Source organism: Choloepus didactylus, chromosome 4 (assembly GCF_015220235.1).
Source record: "Choloepus didactylus isolate mChoDid1 chromosome 4, mChoDid1.pri, whole genome shotgun sequence".
Classification (NCBI taxonomy): Eukaryota; Metazoa; Chordata; class Mammalia; order Pilosa; family Megalonychidae; genus Choloepus; species Choloepus didactylus.
The window spans coordinates 20,563,975-20,587,910 of NC_051310.1; the positions used below are offsets into that span (position 1 = coordinate 20,563,975).

General features: G+C 43.2%; 1 protein-coding gene across 2 annotated transcripts in view; it reads left to right on the forward strand.

The window, feature by feature from the left end:
• KCNK10 (potassium two pore domain channel subfamily K member 10) overlaps nucleotides 1–23,513 on the forward strand; it is a 122,746-nt gene extending 99,233 nt beyond the window's left edge. For both annotated transcript variants that reach the window (XM_037835258.1, XM_037835259.1), the window contains exons 5-7: nucleotides 16,143–16,329; nucleotides 20,360–20,502; nucleotides 22,355–23,513. In XM_037835258.1, the coding sequence (XP_037691186.1) occupies nucleotides 16,143–16,329; nucleotides 20,360–20,502; nucleotides 22,355–22,975 (951 nt within the window). In that variant the 3' untranslated portion in view covers nucleotides 22,976–23,513. The remainder of the gene's footprint in view (nucleotides 1–16,142; nucleotides 16,330–20,359; nucleotides 20,503–22,354) is intronic.
• The last annotated feature ends 423 nt before the right edge of the window (nucleotides 23,514–23,936 follow it).

Genomic DNA, 23,936 nt, shown 5'->3' on the forward strand with positions numbered 1-23,936 from the left:
TTCTTTTGGGCTTTCCTCCCTTTCCGGACATTGCTGTTTGCTTCTTGCCTTGCTACGCTTATTTAAAAAAGTCTCAGCTGTCCTTAGCCCTTTGATCCTTTTTTTATATCAGGTGTATCTCCCTCCTACTTGCCCTTTGGAGGCTTGTAAACCTTCTCCCTAAGGAAGAGAGGAAGAGGGCCTGTCCAGATGGCCATACACATATGTGACACCTGCTTCCTAGAGCTGCACTTGTGGGGGAGTCTAAATGCTGAGATCACCCTGCCTAGAAAACAGTCACACTGTTTTCCATCTCTCTTCTATTTTTAGAGGATATTTAAAATTGATTGTGTGCCTTTATTTTAAACAGTATTTCTAGAGATGCCTTGAATTCAATCCTCTCCTATTATTAGGAGAGCAACAACAAAAATGAACCCACTAACCAAGTTTTGTGAAAAGTTCCTATTAATCAAAATATTAAAAAAGTTTTTCACAGTGAGCATTCTGTTCTGGATTAAGTCCTGGATGATCATGTTTGGGGGGAAATCTCTGCTTCCACAGGGGATTGGCCTATGGGTTCCCACTCAATGTGCCTCACTCTTTCTTTCGTCTTCAGCTTTTAGGTGTAATATCTTATTCACTTCAGATACTGCCTCCTTCTGATCCCTCTGGTCTCAGTGCAGATGTAGCTTCCTCAGGGAGGTTTTTCTGACTCCAAAATGAGGTCATCACCTGCTCCCCCAGTACTTGTACCCCTTTAGAATAACATTCTCTGTACTCTGTGGTAGCTGCATGTTTGACGTCTGTGGTCCCCATCAGCCTGAGAGCTGTGAGGTCACTCCTGTCTGCCCGCTGACACAGGGCCTGGCATCCAGAAGGTTCTTAATCAATATTCAATGAATGAAAGAATGAACACTGCTAGAAATGACCTCATGAAATTTGATACAGAAAATGGGCTTGAAATCAAAAGTAGCATTGTATGCAAATAAATGTCAATGGAAAAATGGTTTTATCCTTAGGAAGTGCAATTATTTTGATGGAAGGATGGTTCAGGAGGGGATCTGCTATCTGATCATGCTTATTGCCCATAGTGTTTATGTGTGCAAGGACTTCTGTCTTATCAGAAGTAATAGCGTAATCCTATGGACTTCTCAAGTCAACTTTATTAAATACAATATACAATTTACTTTTATCCATTGGTTCTCAGCCCTGTAATATACCACATCCCCTTTTATAACAAATATTCATTAATGCCCCTTTACTACATCAAAATGGATTTCGCAAATAGCACAGCTATCTACATGTTGAAAAAAGTCAATATTATCCTCTAGCTACAGTATAAAGGAGAAATAAGAGGAAACTAATTTATAGTAAAATAATGCATGTTCAACAATAAGTGCTTAGCCCTAAAACCCTGGGAGACCTTGCCTCTATATGTAGAATGCAAAGCTCCAAATGTGGACTGATGCAGGTGTGTTGAATCTGTGGCCATCTTAGTTTGCTCGGGCTGCTATGACGAACACCAGACAGTGGGTTGGTTGAAACTACAAGTATTGGTTATCTCATGGTTTGGAGGCTAGAAGTCCAAAATGAAGATGTGGGCCAGGCCGTCCTTTCTCCCGGGGCTGATGTTCTGGTAGTGATGTTCCTCCCTCCACAAGGCGATCGTTCTCTCCTCTCTGGCTTCTTCTGGCTTCTTTCTGGGGCTTTCTCTGACTGTGTCTGAATTTCCTCTCTCTGTAAGGACTCCAGTAATACAGATTAAGGTCCACCCTGATTTAGTTTGGTCACGCCTGAACTGATGTCAACTGAGAAATAACAAACTGAGATGCAAGGCAATTAGAATTGCAACTTTGGGGGCACAGATTCAGGTAGCACCTGACCATGAGTCACCTGTTTGCTTCCAGGAAGAATTTTTAAAGAAAAAGAAGAAGACAACAGAAGATGTTTGTGGTTGGTGGATACTCAGGTGCTCCAAATGTCCTTCTGATTAGAGAGTTTACTGAGTTATTTATCTTGGGGTTTGCTTGTGGTGTCCGGATGTCCTTAGGGTTTTGAGGAAACTTGTTGCTTGAGACTTTGCATACTTTGGGAGTTGGTGATATCTAGCTGAGATTTGCAAAAGATTAACCTCCAGAATGTCCTCCCAACTTCATTTTAAATCTCTTAGTCACAGTAATTCTATTTAGTTTTATTTCTTTTTACATTAATAATAACATCTTCAAAGGTTCTATGTACAAACGGATCCAAACCCCCAGGGATGCGGATTGAGACTTAAACATATCTTTTGTGAGGTGCATGATTCAATCCCCAACAGTGACAAAAATGCCACCAGGGACTTTCTTGCCAAATGGAGAACAACTCTCACACAGATCCAATTCAAAACTCACCCTTCCCTCTATTTATATTGCAATCATATTGTTGGAAAATGCACATATATTGAAGCTGTGCAAAAATACTTTGTGTTTGTTTCTAAAAAGAAGTTTATATGTAAAAAGCTCAGATAATTATAAAGATGTTTTTTTTTTTTTTTCTCAGTGGGATATTCAAAATCCATGCTAAATGTGAGATAACTCTCTGATTTGTGAAATGAACCCTTGTGTGGCAGGATATCTGAACATTCTTGTCCCTTCCCACTACATGCCAGGAGTGCCTCTCCAATTGTGGCAACCACAAACACCCTCACAGATTTACAAATCACCTCCTGGGTGCTGTACTTTAAAGGAGGTTAAAAAAAAAAAAAGTCCAGGAATTTCCTTTGTAACTCTCAAGAATACATGTGTATAATTTCTATTGTCATGTAAATGCCCATATTCAAATAGTTAAGAACATCCCCTTGATGTAGTGTCCATGCTATTAATATTCAACTCAATTCAACAAATATTTGTTGTGTATGTGTCCAAATGCCTGTGCTCTCTATAATATAGATTATGCTAGTACATGCGGTAGTATATAATCTTGATAGTTTATCTCTTGTTGGATGAATAGTTTCATTTTATTTCCCTTGTTGAATAGTTTTCCTTGAACAATAACTCTCGTATTTTCTCTAGATTCTAAAAGAGAGAGACAATGTAGAACAGTGCCCTTTGCTGGGCTCCCAGGATGCAAAGATGAAGGAGCCCCTGTCCAATAAGGAGACACATTTATAGATAAAGAGCAACGCAGGTGGAACAGTTCCACCAACATGGGGATGTTAGAAATGGAAACTAGCCAGAAGGCAGGGAATGTTTCCTGCAGGAGGTAATATCTGAATTGTGTTTTGAGGAATAAACAGGGGTTTGACAAGCATAAAAAGGGGGAGAAACATCCCAGCTGATGGAGCAGCCTTTAAAAACGCACAGGAGCATGAAATAGTGCTGTATTTGGCCATCAATAAACAACCCAGTATCTCTAGAGAGTAAACTGCAAAATAACATAATTGAGAGAGGGAGGTGGGGCGGGGGAGAGAGAGAGAGTGGGGGCCCCCCCCAGCAGTTTTGCTCGGGAAAGGTGTTGCTGCGCTCTCTGGGGAGGGGAAGTGGCGAGGGCAGCAGGCGGGATGCAGCCACCCAAACCGGCACAAGGCCAAGTGCTCACAGCTTCCGTTGCCACCTTTGGGAAATGGTCCTGGGATTCCGAGGGCTCAGATAAGGCCCGTCTTTCTTACTTTACCGTGGGGACAGACAGACTCCTGTCTTCTCTCTTCTCGTTTTTCCTCAACGAGAAGAGAGTTGTCACCCTTTTTCCCAAAGAAAGGAGGACAAATGGTACAATTTTCAAGGCCACGATACCATTTCTCCAGGCAACCGCTGTGGGATTTGTGAGCATGTTCGCTCTTTCCTTGCTTTCCCTTTTCTTCTCCTTATCCCTTCTCCTTCTCTCCCTTATCTCTCCCCGCTTTCCTTTTCTTCCCTTACAAAGATTACGAAAGGTATACATGGTTATTGTAGAGAATTTGATAACACAGCAGAGTACAAAGACATATAAAATCACATTTAAATCTGTTGTCCAAAGAGATCCACCATTAACATTTCAATAAATGTACTTCTGAATCTTTTCTCTTTGCATCTATTATTAGCTCAAATGCCTGCTGCTCTGCTCACACCGCAGGAGCTGCCTGCCCCCCACCCTGCCAGCTCCCCTTTCCAGCATTCCCTGCCTTCTAATACTTTCAAGGGGTTCACCCATGTGTGCCCATGTGCGTCCCTGCCACAGCCTGAGCCTTCCCCGTCCACTCCTCTTGGGCTGCTCTAACCACCAGCCACTGTCTGCAGTGTCGCTCTGTCCCTCCTGCAGGGGTGGCCTCTGCTTCTGCTGTGGCCTGGGGAGGAGGCTATCACTGCTCTCCTCTGTACGATCCCATCCAGGAATAGATCCAACAGAATAGCTGAGGGCAGCTGTAATTTTTAACAAGACTTTTCTGAAGATGTAAGATTGTCAGAGAGGTATTATTTGAAGCAGTTATGTCACACCTGGTATATCAGTAAGGGTTCTCCAGAGAATTGGCTCACGTGTTTATGGGGGTTGACCCGCTGGAGTTTCTTGGGCAAGGGGTGATGCTGTAGTCTGGAGGCAGAATTTCTTCTTTTCTTGGAAACTTCACTTTTGCTCTTCAAGCTGTGAAGTCTTCAAACTGAATGGATGAGATCCACCCACATTATCGAGGGTAACCTCTTTCCTTAAGGTCAACTAATTGCAGATGTTAACCACTTCTAAAAATACCTTAACAGCAGCACCAAGATTAGTGGCTGACTGGAAAAGCAGGTACTCTAGCCTAGCCAAGCTGACACATCAAACTGAACATCACTCCTGGTTACAGCTTTGACTGCTCTGGGAGCCCGGAATTCCAGAGCTGTCATCAGGGGCACCAGTAGGCTGTGCCCTGACCTGTTCCAAGTGGCTGAAGCCAACTTACCCTGATCACTGGGAGTGGCTGCTCCAGGCAGACAGCTGGAAACTGGAGAAACCAATTACAGCTAATTTAAGTGGAAAAGGGTTAAAAAAAAAAAAAAAAGAAAAAAGGATGCTGGATAGCTACTGAATTCCTGGATGGTTGAAGAACCAGACTTGGAAGCTACCCAGTCAAGAACAATGACCAAAATCACACCATCAGACTGGCTCTGGAGAAGCCCCTGATGTGTCTGCCTGGTACAGATAGTGCAGGTGGCCCTGCTGACCCCACGGATGGGCCCTGGATGCTGCTGCTAGATCTGCCCTTATGACTTCCCTGGAGCAGGATATAGTACCACCATTGCTGCCACCAGCCCCTGAGTGGACTTCATGTGGCTCCTGCTTCTTTATACAACTAGATGGTGTGTCAGCTGCTGCCCCCCATCCCACTTCCCATGGAAGCTCCCACCAGCTGTTGGTCAATTACCTCGATCAGGGGCAAGGTTCTCCCTCCATGTCTCCACTCCATAGGTGTCCAAGTCCCTCACCCTCTGTTCAAGAGACTTAGGGGGGTCCAGGGCTTTTGAGAGTTGGGCTTTGCACAGCTATTGAATCCATTGGTGCCCACACCCTAGGAGAGCCCTGCATCTAATCCCTTCCCCTTTACCCTCTGGTCCTGTGTTAGCCCCACTTCGAAGCCCACTAGTCCCTTCCACCCTTCCTTCCTCTCCAAGTTGAGTGGCCATTCCACCTTCTATGTCTCCTTCCCCTAGCCCAGTCTTATCTAGTTTCTGCAAGAGGAGAAAGTGGTTCTGCAAGCATGCACCTGAGAATCTTTACACCACATTTAAGAACAGTTCTTGGAATACTAGAAAGAGAAAAGATGGGGAGGGAAACACACAGAAAACCATCAGATGGATACTTCAAGATGTAACCTTGCCACGCTTGCATCACTAGTTTCTTAGTTCAAAGTCTGGTTTATATCTCTATAGCTGGAGACACTGGTGTCACATACTTGCATTCTAGTATCCAGGGAGGCTGGAAAAGTGAGCAGCTGACAATTTTCAACTTCTATACTGGGAGGAGGTCTCTGTTTTCCACCAAACCAAAGAAGTGGATTCATATGGTGGGCAAACAAAAAGAATGCTCAGTGTCCTCTAAAGTGGTCATGTCTTGTGATGCCATTAGCTCATTTCCACCATAACATGGTAATAGAGTGACTTAGTCAGTCTTAAACAGCAAAATGGGTGGTCACTAATGGTCTACTACAGGCTGAGCTCCCCAGAGTCAGTCCAATTCTGTTTTCCAATCTTTTCTCCAACATGAGGAGAATATCAGAAGCCCTGTATGTGCTTTTTGTTGTCTTTGGGGTCTCAGTTTCTGGTCCTCTGTGAAGGACTGTTCAAATGAGACCATGTGCATCTCTGATAAACATTCTGTAGACGGTGCTATATATATATTTAAAATTTATTTTTATTAGAGAAATTGCAGGCTTACAGAAAAATACAGAGTTGCCATATGCCACCCTATTATTAACACCTTGCATTAGTGTGATACATTGTTTACAATTCATGAAAGAACATTTTTATAATTGTGCTATTAACTATAGTCTATCATTTACATTAGGGTTCACTGTATTGCACAGCCCTATTTTTTTTTTTAATTTCTATTCTGAAATCATATATACAAACGAAAATTTAAGAGAGTATTTTGCTCAAGAAAATAAATTATCTGCAGAGATACAACCCTACCTAAGGGCAGACTACTGTTTATCATACAGGACTTGTGTCCCTGGAGTCACAGCCTGTGACAACCACACTTGCTTTCATTTGCAGAGCTGAACAGCCTTTTCAGTGGGTTTCCCCAGAATCAGGTTGGTTGACCCCAAGATTATGAACAAGACTCCACTGTTTCCAAAACCCAAAGTAGCATATGAGTTTGCAATAGTAATCATGTGGCTTCTATAATTTCTACCTGTTTTCAAAGATCTTGGTGGCAAAGTTTTAATCAGGGCTCAAACTGCAGGTATCACTTAAAAATCCATTTGAAAAGGGAGCTCACTTCTAGGCTCCAGCCTTAGTAATGGGGCCACGTCTTATAGCCTGGAGTGAGGCGCTCAAATATGCCAAAAGATCTGAACTCATTGGCTTGGACACAAACCCACTGAAAACACTTTTAGAGTAAAATTAGAAAATAAGTACTTCATGAAAAGTAAAAACATACTTCAGTCATTACATTAAACTCTGTTAAAAGGTTTGTGCACAATTGAATTCTTTTAAAAGAAAAAAAAATGTATCAGTTAAGCTACAAAATGGGGACATTTACTATGTGTATTTAGTACTCCTGTCTAGTCATTCTAATCAAATACACATGGCAATACTACTCTTCAATAGTCAATGCAGATGAATTATGCATTCATTTATTTGCCCACAATTCATAATATTTGGAACCTGGAACTTCCTTGAGGCATTTGTATAAAACTTGGATAATATACAAAGAGGATGTGTCTCTGAGGATTCAAACTACCCACTCAGGATGATTCTCCTGGGAGCTATCAGTGGAAACTCTCTGGAGCAGAAAACTGTCAAAATAAAGGAAGTCTGGAATCTTTTGACTTGGTGGCCTCCTTGCAGGGTTAATTCCCTCCAGCACCAGTCCTCTGTCCCGAATCATTTGCAGCAACACCCTTTATTACAATAGAGGAATCTTGAGATATGGGAAATATATGTGGGAGGATGCAATAGGTCAATAGTTCAAGTGTCATTAAGTTCCTGCTATCCTCACTCACTGTGCAGGTCCTTTGTCCCTTCAGAGCCCTTCTCACCAGCTGTGATCACCTATTTGTTTGTGTGATTATCTGTTTAACATTTGTCCCTTGCCCAGTGGCTCTGTGAGACTGGGGGCAATTCTGTTTTGATCACCACTGGGGGTAGGTACACAAAAAATATTTATTGAATGAAAGAAGAGAAAGGTTAGAGTTCCACTTCATTCATAGCTTAGAAGATATCATGCTCAAGAAATTTTCTCAGTTCTAGGTTGTTTCTGTCAAGTTCCCTCAGTGGAGGGCATCTCAGTTTGGGATTTATTTCTGGGTGGCTTTCTGTAAAGCAATGCTCCTTAACTTGAGGGTTCATGTGATCTCTTTCTCTCTTCTCTCTTTCTTTCTGTCTCTGATACAACTAGGTACAGGCCCAGCTGGGAAGCCTCCTTATGCCTCTGGGAAAATTCTGAATTCTTCAAACCATTGTTCTAGCTCTGCTCTTTATACCCCAAAATGTTTTCCTCAATTGTGCTCATTCTTTGAAGATCAAAGTCTTTCTTAGATTTTCTTGCTTCTCATTACCTTTTTCTTTCCTAGTTCACACATATTTTCCCTATAAGATTCCCTAATGCTTATTGCATTATTCTTTATAGTTTTATATAGACAAGCATCCTTATGTGCTTACATTAAAAATATTTATTTTTTTAAAAAGATAGGAAGGAAAGAAGGAAGGAAGGAAAGATATATTGGGGATGAAGTTGTTTACCACTTACCCAATAATACCCAAGAATTTTTACAGTTATTGATCCAACAATACCCAATAATACCTAGGTATTTTTATGGGTTTTGACCTACATCTAGCTGATTTGGGGGGCTTTTACAAATCTTCTAACAGGCAAGATAAACAGGGCCACAGAAAGTCCATGCCTGTCTGTCACTGACTGTGATTCCTGGGCACATAGACAGTTGTTTCAGGGAACCCACCAGAAGCTCACGAGTGCTTTCTCTCTGGGCAGATGATGGCTCCTTCTCTTACGTGCTTCCTGGGTACTCTTGGGTGCTGATTCCAGTGCAGAGTGACATGGCTAAGAGATGGGCAGGGAGGATGAGGAAGAGTAAAGGACCCTTAGGTAATCCACAGTCAGTCAAATGAGAGTTTCACTGTGGGGCATTAGGTGGCTGCGTTATGGCTGTTGCCCCCAGCCCCTGGGCAAGATCCTACCCCCTTCACATGGCTCCAGCTGGGGCATAGGCCTCCCTAATGGCTTTCTCCATTCCTTTTCTTCTTTACAGGCATCTGGCCTGACACACCTGCAGCAGAAGGCCCACTATCATCTCCCTCTTTCTTTTCTGCTTTTAACGCACGTGCTCCTTCCTGGTGAGGAGACTACAATCCTGGTGAGGAGCCATTCTCACCAGTTCTTCAGGAGAACTTGCTCCACAGCAGACAGTCTGACCTCTTTTTCCCTTTAATTATGGAATGATCATTGAGCTTCCTGCTAAAATATAAATCATGGTACCAGGAGGACTGGGGGTAGGGGAGTAGAGGTGGTTGGGGTCTTTGAAAGAGCCCAACAAATAGCAACCCCCTCTTTCTCACCCAAGATATGAACCAACTGATAAATAAAACAAAGGAGATGACAGATTGGAGCCTAAGTATTACTTAATTCCCTTGATACTGGAGAATTATGGCTTAGATCTATGGAAAAATGGGCTACCTAATACTGAGCCCCAGGACTAGAACAGCAAATCATAAGGGTTCAAAAGGAAAGGAAGAAGAAGAGGCCAAGTTCAGAGTCCAGTCAGAGGAAGAGGCTGGAGAGGGGCCAGGAGTGGTACAGCCAGTGGGGCCCCCTGCGCAAGCGAGACAGCATGCTGTGGGAAATGCACAACTATCCTAACAGCTGTCTTGTGTGCACCGTTCCTATAGTGCACTGCTTGGCCAATGAACTGTGACTTGGACCCTTATTAGCCAGTGCAGCTGCTGTAGAATTGTAACTGTGGTATTATTTATTGCATGCGTATGTGTATGATGGATGGAGGGCATTTTGGGGTGGGGAAGTGTTCACTGTGATGTTGAGATCTTGGTAAAACAAATTTAGAATTTGGGTAAGTGAGCAGCGGGTGGGGCATCTATCAGGATTACCAGGGTGTATTCTGTTGCTGAGGCAGAAGAGCAGGCTTCCCTTTCCTCCTTTCCTCTCCGTGTGTCCACCTGGCACACCTCGATGAGAGAGAAGGGCATTCTCCAGCCAGGGTTACCTCTGGATGTTTCCTGCATGTGGTGTTATTCCTGCATTTGTTGTTCTGGCCTCTCAGATGTAATTCCTGAATGCTCAGCTAATAAAGATCCAAAGATCTTCCACGATGGTGGACACACCTTTATATTCTACATATCAGAGATACAAAGATACAAGAATACTCTTCTTTCTTTTCTTCTCCCCCAGGTGATATATTGTATCACTAGGATGTCATTATGTACTAAAATGTGTCTTCAGTAGCCACGGGAAGTAGGTTCTATGGACAGTGCCACAAAGAATGTGTTCAGCCAGACTCAGATGTCGCTACCCTACCCCTTGCCCACTAGGTTTTGTGTGCCTGAGGAAAGAACTATCTTCCTTCCTTCCTTCCTTCCTTCCTTTCCTTCTCCTCCTTCTTCCTCTTCTTCTCCCCCCCTTTCCTCCCTCCCTGCTTCCCTCCTTCCTTCCTTCTTTCCTCTCTCTCCCTCCCTCCTCCCTCCCTCCCCCTCTATCTCTATTTATCTCTATCTCTATCTATCTCTATCTATCTCTATCTCATCTCTATCTCTCTATCTCTGTCTTTCTCTTTCTCCCTTGTGATTAAAACAGTGCCTGGCATATAAAAGTTCTTTAAAAATTATATGCTCAATGAATAACTGGTAGAATTTTGAATGCACAATCTTGTACTCTGAGTATTTTTTTCAAATGTTAATGACTGCCAACTTTAAGAACAAAAAATTTTCAAAGATCTTAATTAAAGTCTTCCTGGAAAGGAATAGCTGAGAGTTTCAGTTATTTGTAGATATGAATTTTTCTCCATAGCAGGTGTACCTACTTTGGCATTTCCATGATAAGACAATTTAATTATATATATCAAAATATTTTTCAAAAACTTTGTATGGTGAGGCCAGTGAAGCAAAGAATTGGCCAATAGTCTGTTAGCTATTTCTGCATGGCTCAGAGTCAGTTGCTGGACATAATTTTTTTTTTTTATATATATATATACATATGATCCATTTGTGTATTCAGTGTTTCAGGAGGACATTTTTGCTGGGTTCTATGGGGATTTTAACTGCATGACTCACGCTAATGTGTGTTCAGAGTAAGCATCTCTGCCATGGAGATTACAGGCAAACAGTGTTTAAAAGCTCTCTTCATGGTTTATAGACTAGCTAGTGATACATAGCTACTTGTTGTAATGTTGAAACTATTAGAAGCAGACCTTTTAAAAAATCTGTGCAGAAAATATACTAATCTAAGAAAATAAAGTCAATTCTTTTGTGAGGCAGTTCCTAGTATCTTTCCTTTTTGAGAAATTATCCTCAGTTCAATTGATTACCACGGTGATGTGTTTGCACTTCAGCAGTACACATCCAAGCCAAAAACCAGAGCTGTGCACATCTAGCTCCCGCCATAGGATTTTTATTGTAGTATCTCCATTATTGAGTACAGTCCCTGACACCCTGGCTGAACGTCACAGCAGAGGGAAAATTTCTCGGCCAGACACAACAATCTCAGGATTCTAAGGAATCGTATAAAGGTGAAAAGGAGAATGGAGATGAGAAAGAGGCAAAAAGCAGATAACAGCCCAGAGGAGCATATACTCACTCCCTGAAATGAGATTGTAGAGTAAACAAAAACAAGCAGGAGAATCATGCTTCCTGAGAACTGGACTTGTGGCTTGTCCCTCTGAGGCCTGACACCAGCAAACATGCCTAGAACTGACAGCAGATACACTCGCGGGAGGTTCTTAAGGCTGGCGCTCCCCCCCACCTCCTGTTTATGAAGCTTATTTTGCTCTTTGGAATAATCACACATATAATTTTGACAGCTAAGTGAACTCTACAGGAGATGGGTTTTGAGCTCTTCAGAAAGTCCTGGAGTTACTGCCAGTCGGACACAGGGGGACAGTTTCATATAATAGTGCTTGTATAAGGAGAAGAGAGGAACACATCCTCTGTGCTAACCAGTCAACAGAGGATGAAAATAAGATTTGGACAGAAACACACAATCACCCTACTGCTTCTGCCCAAGTATTACATCAAACATCTCTTCCCAGATAACCATTTTGTTAGCCCAAGGACACATTAGCTCAGTCAGATCTGGGCTGTCAAGAAGCCTTCTGCTAGCTGCTTTGCTAACTGGTAAATAAGCACCGTGGTTTTGCCTAGCAACCCCACTGTGGAAACGTGTGTGGTGGCGGTGGGGGGTGGTGGGGGGGTGGGGTGGGGGTGTCTGTGACTCCCAGGATCCCTCTGCAGATGGTTCCTGACATTACAGACATTCTCTGCAATTCTTGGCAGTTTCAGAAGGCTGATGAAAAACTAGGAGAAATTAACTGAAAGGCAAATAAAAAACTTCCCAGATCGTGAGCTGAGGTTGCCCTGAGCTCTTTTTGGAGTCAGCATAGAAGAACCAAGGGAGAAGAAGGACTTTTTCCTTTCCAACGATGAGGTAATTAAAAGAGGTAATACATCCAGGAAGACGGGCATGCAACAGTGACCTCCCGAAGCTGAGCAAAGATGATCTTAACCCAGACGTGAGGGAACATTCCTCAACAGCGAAGAGCAGCCTTAAATCTGGGACTGTCCACATCTTTGAAAAGATTTGAACTTTTACATTAAAAATAACAGGTATTAGTCATTGAGCACCTACCAGGCATGGTAAGAAGCTTTTACACAATTCACTCGTTTGATCTTCTGAACAACTCTGGGAGGCGAGTTCTCTTATCTCCATTTCTAGAGGGAGAAACTGAGGCACAGAGAGGTTAAGAGGACCAAGGGCCCTCTGCTACTCAGCAGGGTGTGTGATGGATCTCAGCATTCTGCCCTCAGAATCCCACTTTCCAAACATGTTTACAGCAGCCGTGAGCAGTTGGATGCCCGGGGGGGGAGAAGCCTGAAGATCACTGCACGATGGATGAGGTGGTTTGTAATCCCATCTTGAAATCTACAGTTTGCAATATTCAATTAAGGCAACTTTTTTTTTTTTTTTCCACTATCTAGAGGGCAGCAAAAACATGGGTATCCAGAATAACAGATATTGCTAAAACCTTCCTCCCACACCTCTTCCTTTTATAGTGAGGCACGGGTATGTGCATGTTTTCATAAACCCACCCACATGCATGTGTAAGACGCTTATTTCTTAAGTCCCTGAAATACCCCAATCTTTAAATTCTCCAACCATTCTCAGTGCATCACCCTTGGATACCTGGAAGCAGCAGCTCAGAAACACATCTGAATATGGTTAAAAAGGGAAGTGTTAGTTTTTGTGTAGGGTACAAGAACAAAAATTAAAAAAAAAAAATTCATGGAACTACACAACACAAATGGTGGACTCTAAATTAAAACATGGACTATAGTTCATGGTACAGTTATAAAAATGTGCATTCATTAATTATGACAAATGTATCACACCAAAGCAAAATTTTAATAATAGGGTGTTATATGGGAATCCTGTATTTTATGCATGATTGTTCTGTAAATCCACAATTTAGCTTAAAAAAGAGAGAGAGAGAGAAACATACTGGTTAGCACAGGCGATGAGCAATGGTGAAATGTTTACTTTGCTGATAAACTCTCCAACAAATAATGCCATGATCTGGTCTTTGTTACACACCTCTCTGCCTCCAAACGAATCCGAATCCACTCCCTCCTGTCCCATGCTGTTTTCCCTTCTGCCCATCTCCGGAAGCCTGGGAATGTCTTCAGCTTCCTGCCTTCTTGCATTCCTCCTTTGCCAGTCTCAACCTCATTTGAATTGACCTTGCCCACATCCTAATTGATAGCTTAACAAGGGTCTCACAGACACTTAATTCACTTTAATTTTGTTATATATTTAAGGAGAATGAGTTATAGAGAGGGAAATGATGTTTCCATTGCCAGCAATTAGGTTAACTTGATGTATGGTAAAATCTTTTGGGCTTTGGACTTTTCTTACATGTCTACAAACAAAATTAGGCTAATAAATACATTCCTGGATTCTCCAAGAGGCTGACTGCCCCCACAAGATCCTCCTATAATACCTCTCAGGAACATCCATGATATGGGAAAAACATTCCCTATGGCTTTCAGGTCATCATACATTTTTGTTTGTGGAAAAAAGGGGAGAAGGGATTTGCATATTTGCATATGTAGTTTCAACAATATTAATAAGTTGCCATTTCCCCCCCTCCCCAGAGGAGGACTATGTAGGTGCATAGATCAAATTATTTTTCCATGTTCCCACTTTATATATCTAGTGTCCTCTTAGGAATTGGAGCAGATTACTCCTCTTTATAATGAAGGATTGTATTCCTTTAGGTTTTCCTGTGAATGTGGTTCAGTAAATATACATTGATCCAGGAACTGGGGTGGAAATAGTGAGGATCTAGATTTGTGCTATTAATTATTCTCCACCTATTCTTTGTTATTTAATTGCCACCTCATTCTGTCACATGGAACGGATCTGGAGATTCATGGCCCCAGCAAAGGGGAATTGAATGATTTTGAGGCATAAGGGAAACCAGCTTTCTTTCAATAAACTGTTCCCTTGGAGATTCTTTGTGATGCTCCCACAAATCAGGGAAGAGGAGAAGAAACAGAAGGAAGGGAAACAGAGCTGTAACAATTTGACTTTCACATCTCTAAGACCCGGTGACTAGCACTTCCATGCTTGAGCCAAGTGTCTAGGGAGGACAAATTCTCTCTTGAGCTTTTCTGTCCTGGGAAACCTGGTGAAAGTGTTGCTACTTCGACTGAAGCTTAGGAATTCCTGGACAGATTTTGCAGTGACTATTTTTTTTCCCCAATCTTTCTTCCCCAAAGGGAAATAGGATGGCCTTTTCTTCAGTGGAGATTAGCCTGGTTAGCCTTGGTTTCTTCTGTTTCTTCTGGGAGAACTCTTTGGGCAACTTTGTCTGAGCGGGTGGGTTGTTGAATAACGGGAAAAGGTGTTTCTATCATTAAACAATGAACTGAGAGTTAATTACATCGAATTCTAATCTCAGCTCTGGTCCCTAATCAGCAGCAGCATTTGATGCAAGTCCCTTAACCCCTCTTGGTTTCAGTTTTTGCATCTGTAAAATCGAGTATATGAATATAAAAGTCTCTCTCTGGGCTCAGAGATTCTCTGCCTTATAATTCACCATAAGGCAATGAACAGGAAACAGATCTCATGGCAAGGACTTATGTGAGCTTGCCTCACATATGGTTGTACTTTTGCAGAAAATCAGTCTACACAAGGTAGAAAGCCACACACACTCTGGGATTAAATATATGTTCATGCTAGTATATAGTTTGAGTTGGCGTTATGGTTGAGTAGGGCCCTATGATAGCGATTTCCAGTGCCAATTCTGGGAACTTTGAGAATTTATTCTTCAGCATAGAGGCAATTCCAGTGTTTTCTTTAGTGCACTCAAGGGGAATACAAGTAATAATTCCAGGTCACCTCTGGACCTCTGGACACCATCAGCATGGTTCCTCTGCACCAGCATCCATCTGATTCCCATTCTAACATGCATTTTCACCTTTGCCTATGACTCCTTCAGAAGTTGATGTGGAGATGATGCTCCTTCTAGCCATTCTAGTCAGTGACCTGGTCATCCTGACTTAGGCTCCTGTCCTGTGTCCAGAGGGCAACAGGTCAACCATCTGATGACCTCAGCACCAGCTCAAGCAAGCATTCTAAAACAAAATTATGTTACAAATGTACAACCTCAGCACAAAGAAGGAGGGTGAAGAAGCATACAAATATTTGGCAAGAGCCGGTCACAAATGAGGATGGGGGGATAGGTACCTGGTCTAACTCAGGTCAGCCATTTGTTTTTCTGTTTTTATTTTCTTCTAGTATATTCATATAGAGACAAGGGCAGCTAGATGCAAATCCATCACTGTCACTGTGTAAAGAACTCCAAACCCTAATGTAGGGTCAATAATACCACATGAAAAATGGCAGCAAGCCTATCTTGGGAAATGATAAAGTTTGCACTGGTGGGGGAGGTGAAGCCTGTATTTGGGTGGTCATGAACCAAGCAAGGGACATTCAAGCCATGCACTAAGCAGGGCTTCTCAACCTACTGTTCATGAACAAGGCTTTGTGGGGCCTGAGAACCTCCTAAACCCATTGAACATTTTTCTGTATGTGTATTTTTCTAGGAGAGCGTTCATGGCTTCCATCAGATTCTCCCAAAATGGCTTATGACTGAAAAAAGGTCTAAAGCCACTGACATGATACATTTTTTTTTATGTGCCTCTGTCTTCTGAATCTGGGATGATCAAGCTGCTTTGCCTCTCTTTCTCCTTTGCTCTTCTTAGAAAAAGCAAGTGAGTCAGACCAAGATCCGGGTCATCTCAACCATCCTGTTCATCTTGGCCGGCTGCATTGTTTTCGTGACGATCCCTGCTGTCATTTTTAAATACATTGAGGGGTGGACAGCCCTGGAGTCCATCTACTTTGTGGTAGTCACTCTGACCACAGTGGGCTTTGGTGACTTTGTGGCAGGTAAGCACCCCCAGTATCCCAACCCCAGGGCTGTGGCAGGGGAAAATAATCTACTGGCAGTGCTTTCCAAAAAACCACAATATAAGATGTCGCCTTGTGAAGCAAATGGAAATGACTCAGAGTGTCACTGCTACTGTGCAAGGGCTCTTCTAAAACTCATGGTCTTCTGTGATATAAACAGCAGCAGGTTTCTGGTGTCAAAGGAAAGCAAGCTTCTTCCTCCCCAGGATGTTCGTAGTCCTTTTGGTATGAACTGTGCATGAGTAAAATGAATCCTTCATTGAATCTCGGACTTCTGAATTGTATTAAGCCTCCTTGAATCAACAGATAAAAGCTGTATTAGCAGGTGCAAATATGAATCTCAAGAGAGCTTAGCATAGAGCTTTGCCTGCAGTGGCTTGTAGGTTAAGCTTACCGATGCTGAGGTGAGAGCCACCATCCCTGCAAGAGATGTCCTGGCCATGCCGGGATGTCAGATTTAGGACTTAGGTGACTTCCAGGAGCTGAGGAACTGCCCTGAGGGAATATATTATTATAATAGATTCTGAATGAGTGGGTGTAGAAACAGTAGCCTTCTTTGAAAATAAATGTCATTGAGCCATGTTTAAGGAAGTAAAACCATCATCAAATTCATCTAAGGACAGAAAGTTTGAAAATTAAATGAGCTTTGCTTCTTACAGGTACCGATTTCCCAAAGTGCGGTAGAAAGGCAGGAATGGAAAGAGCACAACATCCTTCCTTTTCTTAGTGGATAGTTCTAGATGGCGAGACAATTGATTGTTTTCTACTCTAGGAATTGAACACTTTGGTCAAAAAACACCCTATCATAGCTTTGAAATGTTTGGGTGGGGTGCCAGCTCCTGGTTAGGCAGTGTCCTGGACACTTCAAGGCTGAGCTCACATGGAAGACAGTTCTTTGTTAGGCCTGTGATCCCAGCAGTGCCTTGGTTTCCCCATGGAGTCGGGCACACGTAAGGGGGGTGGAAATCTGATCTTTGAAAATAAACAGGAAAATATGGAAAGGATGTTGAAGACTTGTCAATAGGAACATGGGTGCCTTGACGTTAATTCTCAGATACAGATATCTGGCAGGATGCTTTTTTTTTAATGCAATTTTATTGAGATGTATTCACATACCATGCAATCATCCAAAATTTACAGTCAGTTGTTCACAGTATCATCATATAGTTGTGCATTCATCACCTCAATCAATTTTTGACCATTTTCATTACTCCAAGAAATAAAAATGAAAATAAGAATAAAAATAAAAGTATGAAAGAATACCAAAACATTTCATACTCCCCCCCCCACCCCACCCCCATTATTCATTTACTTTTTGTCCCCCTTTTTTCCTACTCATCTGTCCATGCACTGGATAAGGGGAGTGTGAGCCACAAGGTTTTCACAATCACACAGTCGCATGGCAGGGTGCTTTTGTAGCTGTTTCATTGAGGCATATGAAGACTATTTCATAGAAATAGTAAGGTTTTTTTGGTCTTCCTTTTTACCAACTAAGTACCAAGAATTAGAAAGTCAAGATGATTAAAAATTGCTTGCAGAAAGAAGGGCTTGTGGCCCTGCCAGTCTTTCCTTAGGCAGGGTGTTCAGCTATTGTGCAGCCTCTCAGGCTGGAATGAGAATCACTGATGCTATCTGATGTAGGCTTTGGGCTCTGGAGAGAAACCACACTGCAGAACAGAAAAGTAAGAGCAAACACCGTAGGCAAGTTCCTGCGAATTCTTTAACTTCATTTATAGTTAGTCTATGGGGGTCCTCAGTTGAGGTTCCCATGTCAGGTCAATATGTGTAATGGTAGGCTGGAGTTTTAAACTATTTCACAAACATCTTTAAGTGCCCAAGAACATAAATTGTGTTGGGTTGTGGTTCAGAACCTGTGTGATAGGATTGGGCTGTCTCAAAGATCGTCTGTTACAGTCCCGTGACTGAACCCTGTTCTCTAACCAATTGCTCAGTTTAGTAACTTCAGGGCTGTTAATCTAGGGGCATAAATAGCAGTGCCCTGGGAGTATGAGATTTTAAAAATTATTTATGCTTTTATATATTATTATTAGCCACCATGGTTGAGTAGTGTAGTACATCTGGCAGTTTACCTTACCTTTACTTACCTAGCAAAGGCACGGTTACAAGGCATCACACTGTTTTAGTTTCCTCCCTGCTGATTTCAGAGCCATATTTCACTTGTCCAGAAGTTTCCACAGGTCAGGGTCTCTTATAATTCACAGCATGGGCTGCAATTAGATGAGGCCCTCCTGAGCTAGGTAGAGAAATCTGAAGAATGCATGCCTTAACATGACTGGAAGTTTGTCACTCTCTTTTGGTAATACCCTTGAGAGTGATAGGGAAGGATGTCCAATAATTTAAAAAAGGTACATTAATAAAGAGTTGGTTGCTGCTGTGATTTGCCTGCTATCAACTCTACTGGACAATATAATCGGAACATTGGTCAAGCAGGATTAATTGCTGGTTTATTTTGTAACTGACTCCCTTTAGAACAGCCTAATAACAAGACAGCATTTTGCAGCCTTGACTGGGAGCACACACCAGCTGAGAAAGGGCTACTCAAAAGGGACCTTCTTGAGTTGCCCACTAGCGCACCCTAGTGACAATCTTTGTTGCTGATGGTGACTTGCAAAGGCAAATGTCTGCTCTCAGAGTCCAAAGGAAAAAATGATAGTTCTCTGGCCTAAGCCAGAAATGAAATGAACCTCCAAAACCACTTTATGTTGCAAGACCTCCAATAGTATCCTAGAGAAAGCCGTGGAGGAGAGTTGCATAAAAGGGAAAAACAAAGGAAGCTTAATCAAAGATGCAGGGGGCTTGCCACAGAGACCATTGGCAATGTCTGGAGTTTGAGTTATCAGAAATGGCAGTAGCCATCAAGACCTTGTGGGCTACCTTGCAAAGAGGAGCCCCAGGCTGCAGTTCCTGCCCACCTGCCTTTGGGAGGTATTATTGATTCTGTGAGAGCTCAATCTAGATTCAGTGGTACTAGATGTGCTTATAACCATGAGTCAGTGGGAAAGTCTAGTAATCAGTCATCATGTAATACCATAATTATCAATGCATTGCTGATATCTGTCATCTTAGAAACTGCCACCTGCCCGCTTCATTGGGCAAAAATGTCTTGCAGCGTGAGAACAAGGCTGATGTCATTTATTTCATGGGGCTTCGTCACATCATCAGGAGAGTGAACTGGGCTTGGAAACTATTTTGCATGGCTACCTTAGGCAGTACCTGTAGGAAGGTTAGAATAAACAGGCTAGTTGTTCAGAATAAATGACTGGTCCCTTCAGAGGAACAGCCAATCAATTCAATCAGGTAATTAGCCAATTTGGTTTGATGGATTTTTGCTGTAATCCCTATTTGTAAAATTAAAGGGATTGGACTGTCTGACCTCTAAGGTCCCTTTCAGCTATAGCTTTTATGATTCTAATTACTAGGCCTCATTGACCCTTTGCATTAGCATCACATAAATGCAATCTCTTGGTTAGCATGAAATCACTATTGCTTGGATCAAAGTCTTGAATAATGTCATTATGTCTAATTTTCCTCCCATACATGCATTCATCTCTTAGTGGTTGCATGTGTGCTTAGGGACATGGTTCCAAGAGTTCCAAACCATTTGGGATCATTTGATTTTTATTAAAATAAATTTAGAGATGTTTAAGGGGGAAAAACAAAACAAAACACAGCCTGGCTTGGTCTTTTGTCATTCAGTGTTCATACTCAGGTTGAGAATAAGTGAATCAAATTAGCCACTGACATTTGTTGGATATGGGCATTAAGGTTAGGGGTCAAGAATCAAAGGATTCTAACCCATGAGTCAAGCTCCATTAGGGAAGGGATGCATCCCTTGCTCTCGAATCCCTCTTGTGTCATGCCTACAGTAGGACTAACAAGCTGAGTGTTAGACGATGGAATGACATCTCTACTACATGGATCACAATATGTTTGCTCTGCAAAGAACATATGCTAGATCATGGTTAAAGTAACATTTGGTTATTTTCAGGGGGAAACGCTGGAATCCATTACCGGGAGTGGTATAAGCCCTTAGTGTGGTTTTGGATCCTTGTTGGCCTTGCCTACTTTGCTGCCGTCCTCAGTATGATCGGAGATTGGTTACGGGTTCTATCCAAAAAGACAAAAGAAGAGGTAGGACCCCTTCCAAATTCTATGAATGTGTCTGAGATCAGTTTAGCTCATGTCCAGAATTGCCTGCCTCTATTCTGTGGGCTAGGGTGTTTCTTACTAAATGGAGAGCTCATAAGGCTTCCTTGTTTTGAGTCATTACCTAAAAACCAAGTTAAATGGGATAGCAGTTATTCCTGGATCACTTTTTGGTAGGTAAGAAACAATGGTGACTCAACAACCAGCCCACAAATCCTGGGAAGTCTAGTAAACAATAGTTTATTTTAAAAATGAAAAGAAAAAAATAGAAATAGCGGAGGTAGACTGTGGCTGAGGGAGATGTGCACTGCCTTTTTATTGGCAGAAATGTACAGAGGCTTAGGAAATTCATCAAAAGCTCAGGAAGGTCAGGCCCGTTCTCCAGGTCAGAGGTCTGTATGGAAATGCAGTTGAGCAACATGAATCTTTCTTGATTCAGTCTGATGCTGAAGTCATCAAATATTGGCCAGTCTTGGAGAAGTAAAACCAAGGGGTCCCTGTCACATATATCCCCTCTGTGTTGTCAGATTCCCAGACACAAATATATTCCTGTGGCCAGAGGTACACAGCCTTTTTTCCCTCATATAAATTTACATGAAAATCTACCCACAGGCAAGAGAAGGAAGACATAAGAAGACAAGATAGATTAAAAAAAAAAAATGAAGTAAAGGGAGAAAGGGAAAGTGAGAAGGGAGAAGGGCAAAGGAAGAAGGAACAAGGTAAAGAAAGGAGTTCCAGGGAAATGAAAAGAGGGGCAGTCTCTTTAATGGCAGCTGTTTATTTCCCAGAATACTGTATTTGTAGATAAAAGGCCCCCAAGAGAAAGTTGCCGAACAGAGACATTTCCCATGTCATCACTGGGCCCCAAGTGCTAATTTTCCTGGCTTGCAGACACTAGTCAGTGCAATTTCCAGCCTGCTTCCTCAGATAGCTAACTGACCTGAAAATCAGCTATATCAAAAAGGGAAAGGAACAATATAAATATTGGTTTAACTAAATTGCAAAGATTCGAGTTACTTATCTGTTTAGGAAAGTATGGGACATGTACTGTTTGCCCTGCTGATTAAGAGATAAGAAATTTGGTGCTGACTTTCATGCAAAGCTTCACTCTAAGGAAATAGGTTCTGTGGCTTTGGCAGAAGTGCCCCCTTCCAGCCCCCTGACAGGGGGAATTTGGTTGCCAGATGGCCTGGAGGGTCATCTTAAAGCAGGGCAAGCACTAGAGCACAGGGGCAGTGTGGCCAAGATACAGGTTGACCAACTGTCCCAGTTTGCCCAGGACTGAGGGGTTCCCGGGATACAGAGTTCCCAATTTAAAGACAGGACAGTCCTGGGCAATCTGAGATGGGTTGGTTTTCCCACCCAGATGGAAGTATTAGAGAGACAGGGAAGGGAAAAGGACCTGCTGAACATCTGTGTTGTACCTGCACTGAGCTAGATGCATTTCTTTATCTCTTGTAACAGTAAAAATTCCTTGCATTATATATCACCCCAGTTCATGTAGGAGGAATAAGGCCACGCAACTAAAAAAGGGGGAACCTTTGGCTTCTCCCCTAGAATGCCATCTGCCACTGTTTCAGTCACCATCTCCAGATCTCAGGCCTCTTGGGGGTTGTCCAGCTTGTGTGCCTCTCTGAGCCACATTAGCCGCTAGCCAGTTTGGGATGGGCATTGAGGCGGTGGGAAGTACAAGGCCAGAGTGCCGTCTGAGCCCTCTCCACCTTCTGTCCTCCCCCAGCCAACCTTCCCCTCGGCCCCCCAAGGGAAGTGGGTGCTGGGCAGCTGCAGGGGATGAGGATTTTCTCAGCGTGGCACTGTTCTCCCACCCCTTGTCCAGGTCGGCGAAATCAAGGCCCACGCGGCCGAGTGGAAGGCCAACGTGACGGCCGAGTTCCGGGAGACGCGGCGACGGCTCAGCGTGGAGATCCACGACAAGCTGCAGCGGGCGGCCACCATCCGCAGCATGGAGCGCCGGCGCCTGGGCCTGGACCAGAGGGCCCACTCGCTGGACATGCTCTCCCCGGAGAAGCGCTCCGTCTTCGCGGCCCTGGACACCGGCCACTTCAAGGCCTCGTCCCAGGAGAGCATCAACAACCGGCCCAACAACCTGCGCCTGAAGGGGTCGGAGCAGCTCAACAAGCATGGGCAGGGGGCCTCTGAGGACAACATCATCAACAAGTTCGGGTCTTCCTCCAGGCTCACCAAGAGGAAAAACAAGGACCTCAGAAAGACCTTACCCGAGGACATCCAGAAGATCTACAAGACCTTCCGGAATTACTCCTTGGACGAAGAGAAGAAGGAGGAGGAGTCCGAAAAGACGTGTAACTCCGACAACTCCAGCACAGCCATGCTCACTGACTGTATCCAGCAGCACTCCGAGATGGAGAACGGCGTGCTACCCACGGACACCAAAGACAGGGAGCTCGAGAACAACGCATTACTTGAAGACAGAAACTGAACGCCATGGACTTGGACTGAGCGTTGCGGTATTTAGGTTTTTTGTTTGTTTGTTTTTATATCCACACTGAGACACGTGCCTTAAACAGATTTCTTGCTAGTCCGAAATTACATAGCATTGAGGGATATATTTCACTGTGCCATAAATGACTTGAAAGCTTGCTCTGCCAAAAGGAATCAAAGAACTTCGCTTCAGACGGTGCCCGCAGGAAACACGCAGGGGGCGTTCGCACACGTAGGTTACCGCTGCCTGTGCAGAGGGGGTGTCTGCGGGGACGGCTGCAGAGCCGTGCAGTGCCGCCCGGGCATGGCACACATAAAGGGCAGCTATTCCTTAGACCAGCCTCCTGCAAGGAAAAGGGGTGTCTTTTCATGGAGTCTCCTTTCCGGATCCCACGGTCAGTGACGTGCACAACCAGAAGGGGACCTGACCGGGGGTGAACTGGCCTCTGTAATTAGGGTTAGAGGTGACATTTTGGCAAGTGCTCTGAGCTTGAATTTTGATACAAACCATTAAGTGCAGTCCTAGTTTTTCTAAACTCCAAATGAATGTCCACGGGACCTGAGAGCGCCTGGAATTTGCTGGAAGTAGATCAGAGCACACGAATTAAAAGGTGCAATTGCTTTCCTTATTACAAATGAAAAAAAAAAAAATCACAAACTCATCACACTGAGTGGCTATCATCTTATCCAGTGCTAGAAACCGACTGATTTTTGTCTTTCTCGAAGGAATAGGTAGTAAGAAATGAACTCCCAGGCATTGGAGCTCAACCTCCACTGCCGCTCGGTTAAAGGCAAATCATGCATTTTCTTCAGTGGGTCCAATGGTAAAAATAAACTGGCTTTCAAATGTCCTTGTTCACTCTTATAGTGGAACTTTGGTTATAATTTGCTTTGATAAAAGGGAGGAAACACCAAAACTGCTGCCTTGCATGATGCCAGTGGCTTGCTGTTCTGTCCAG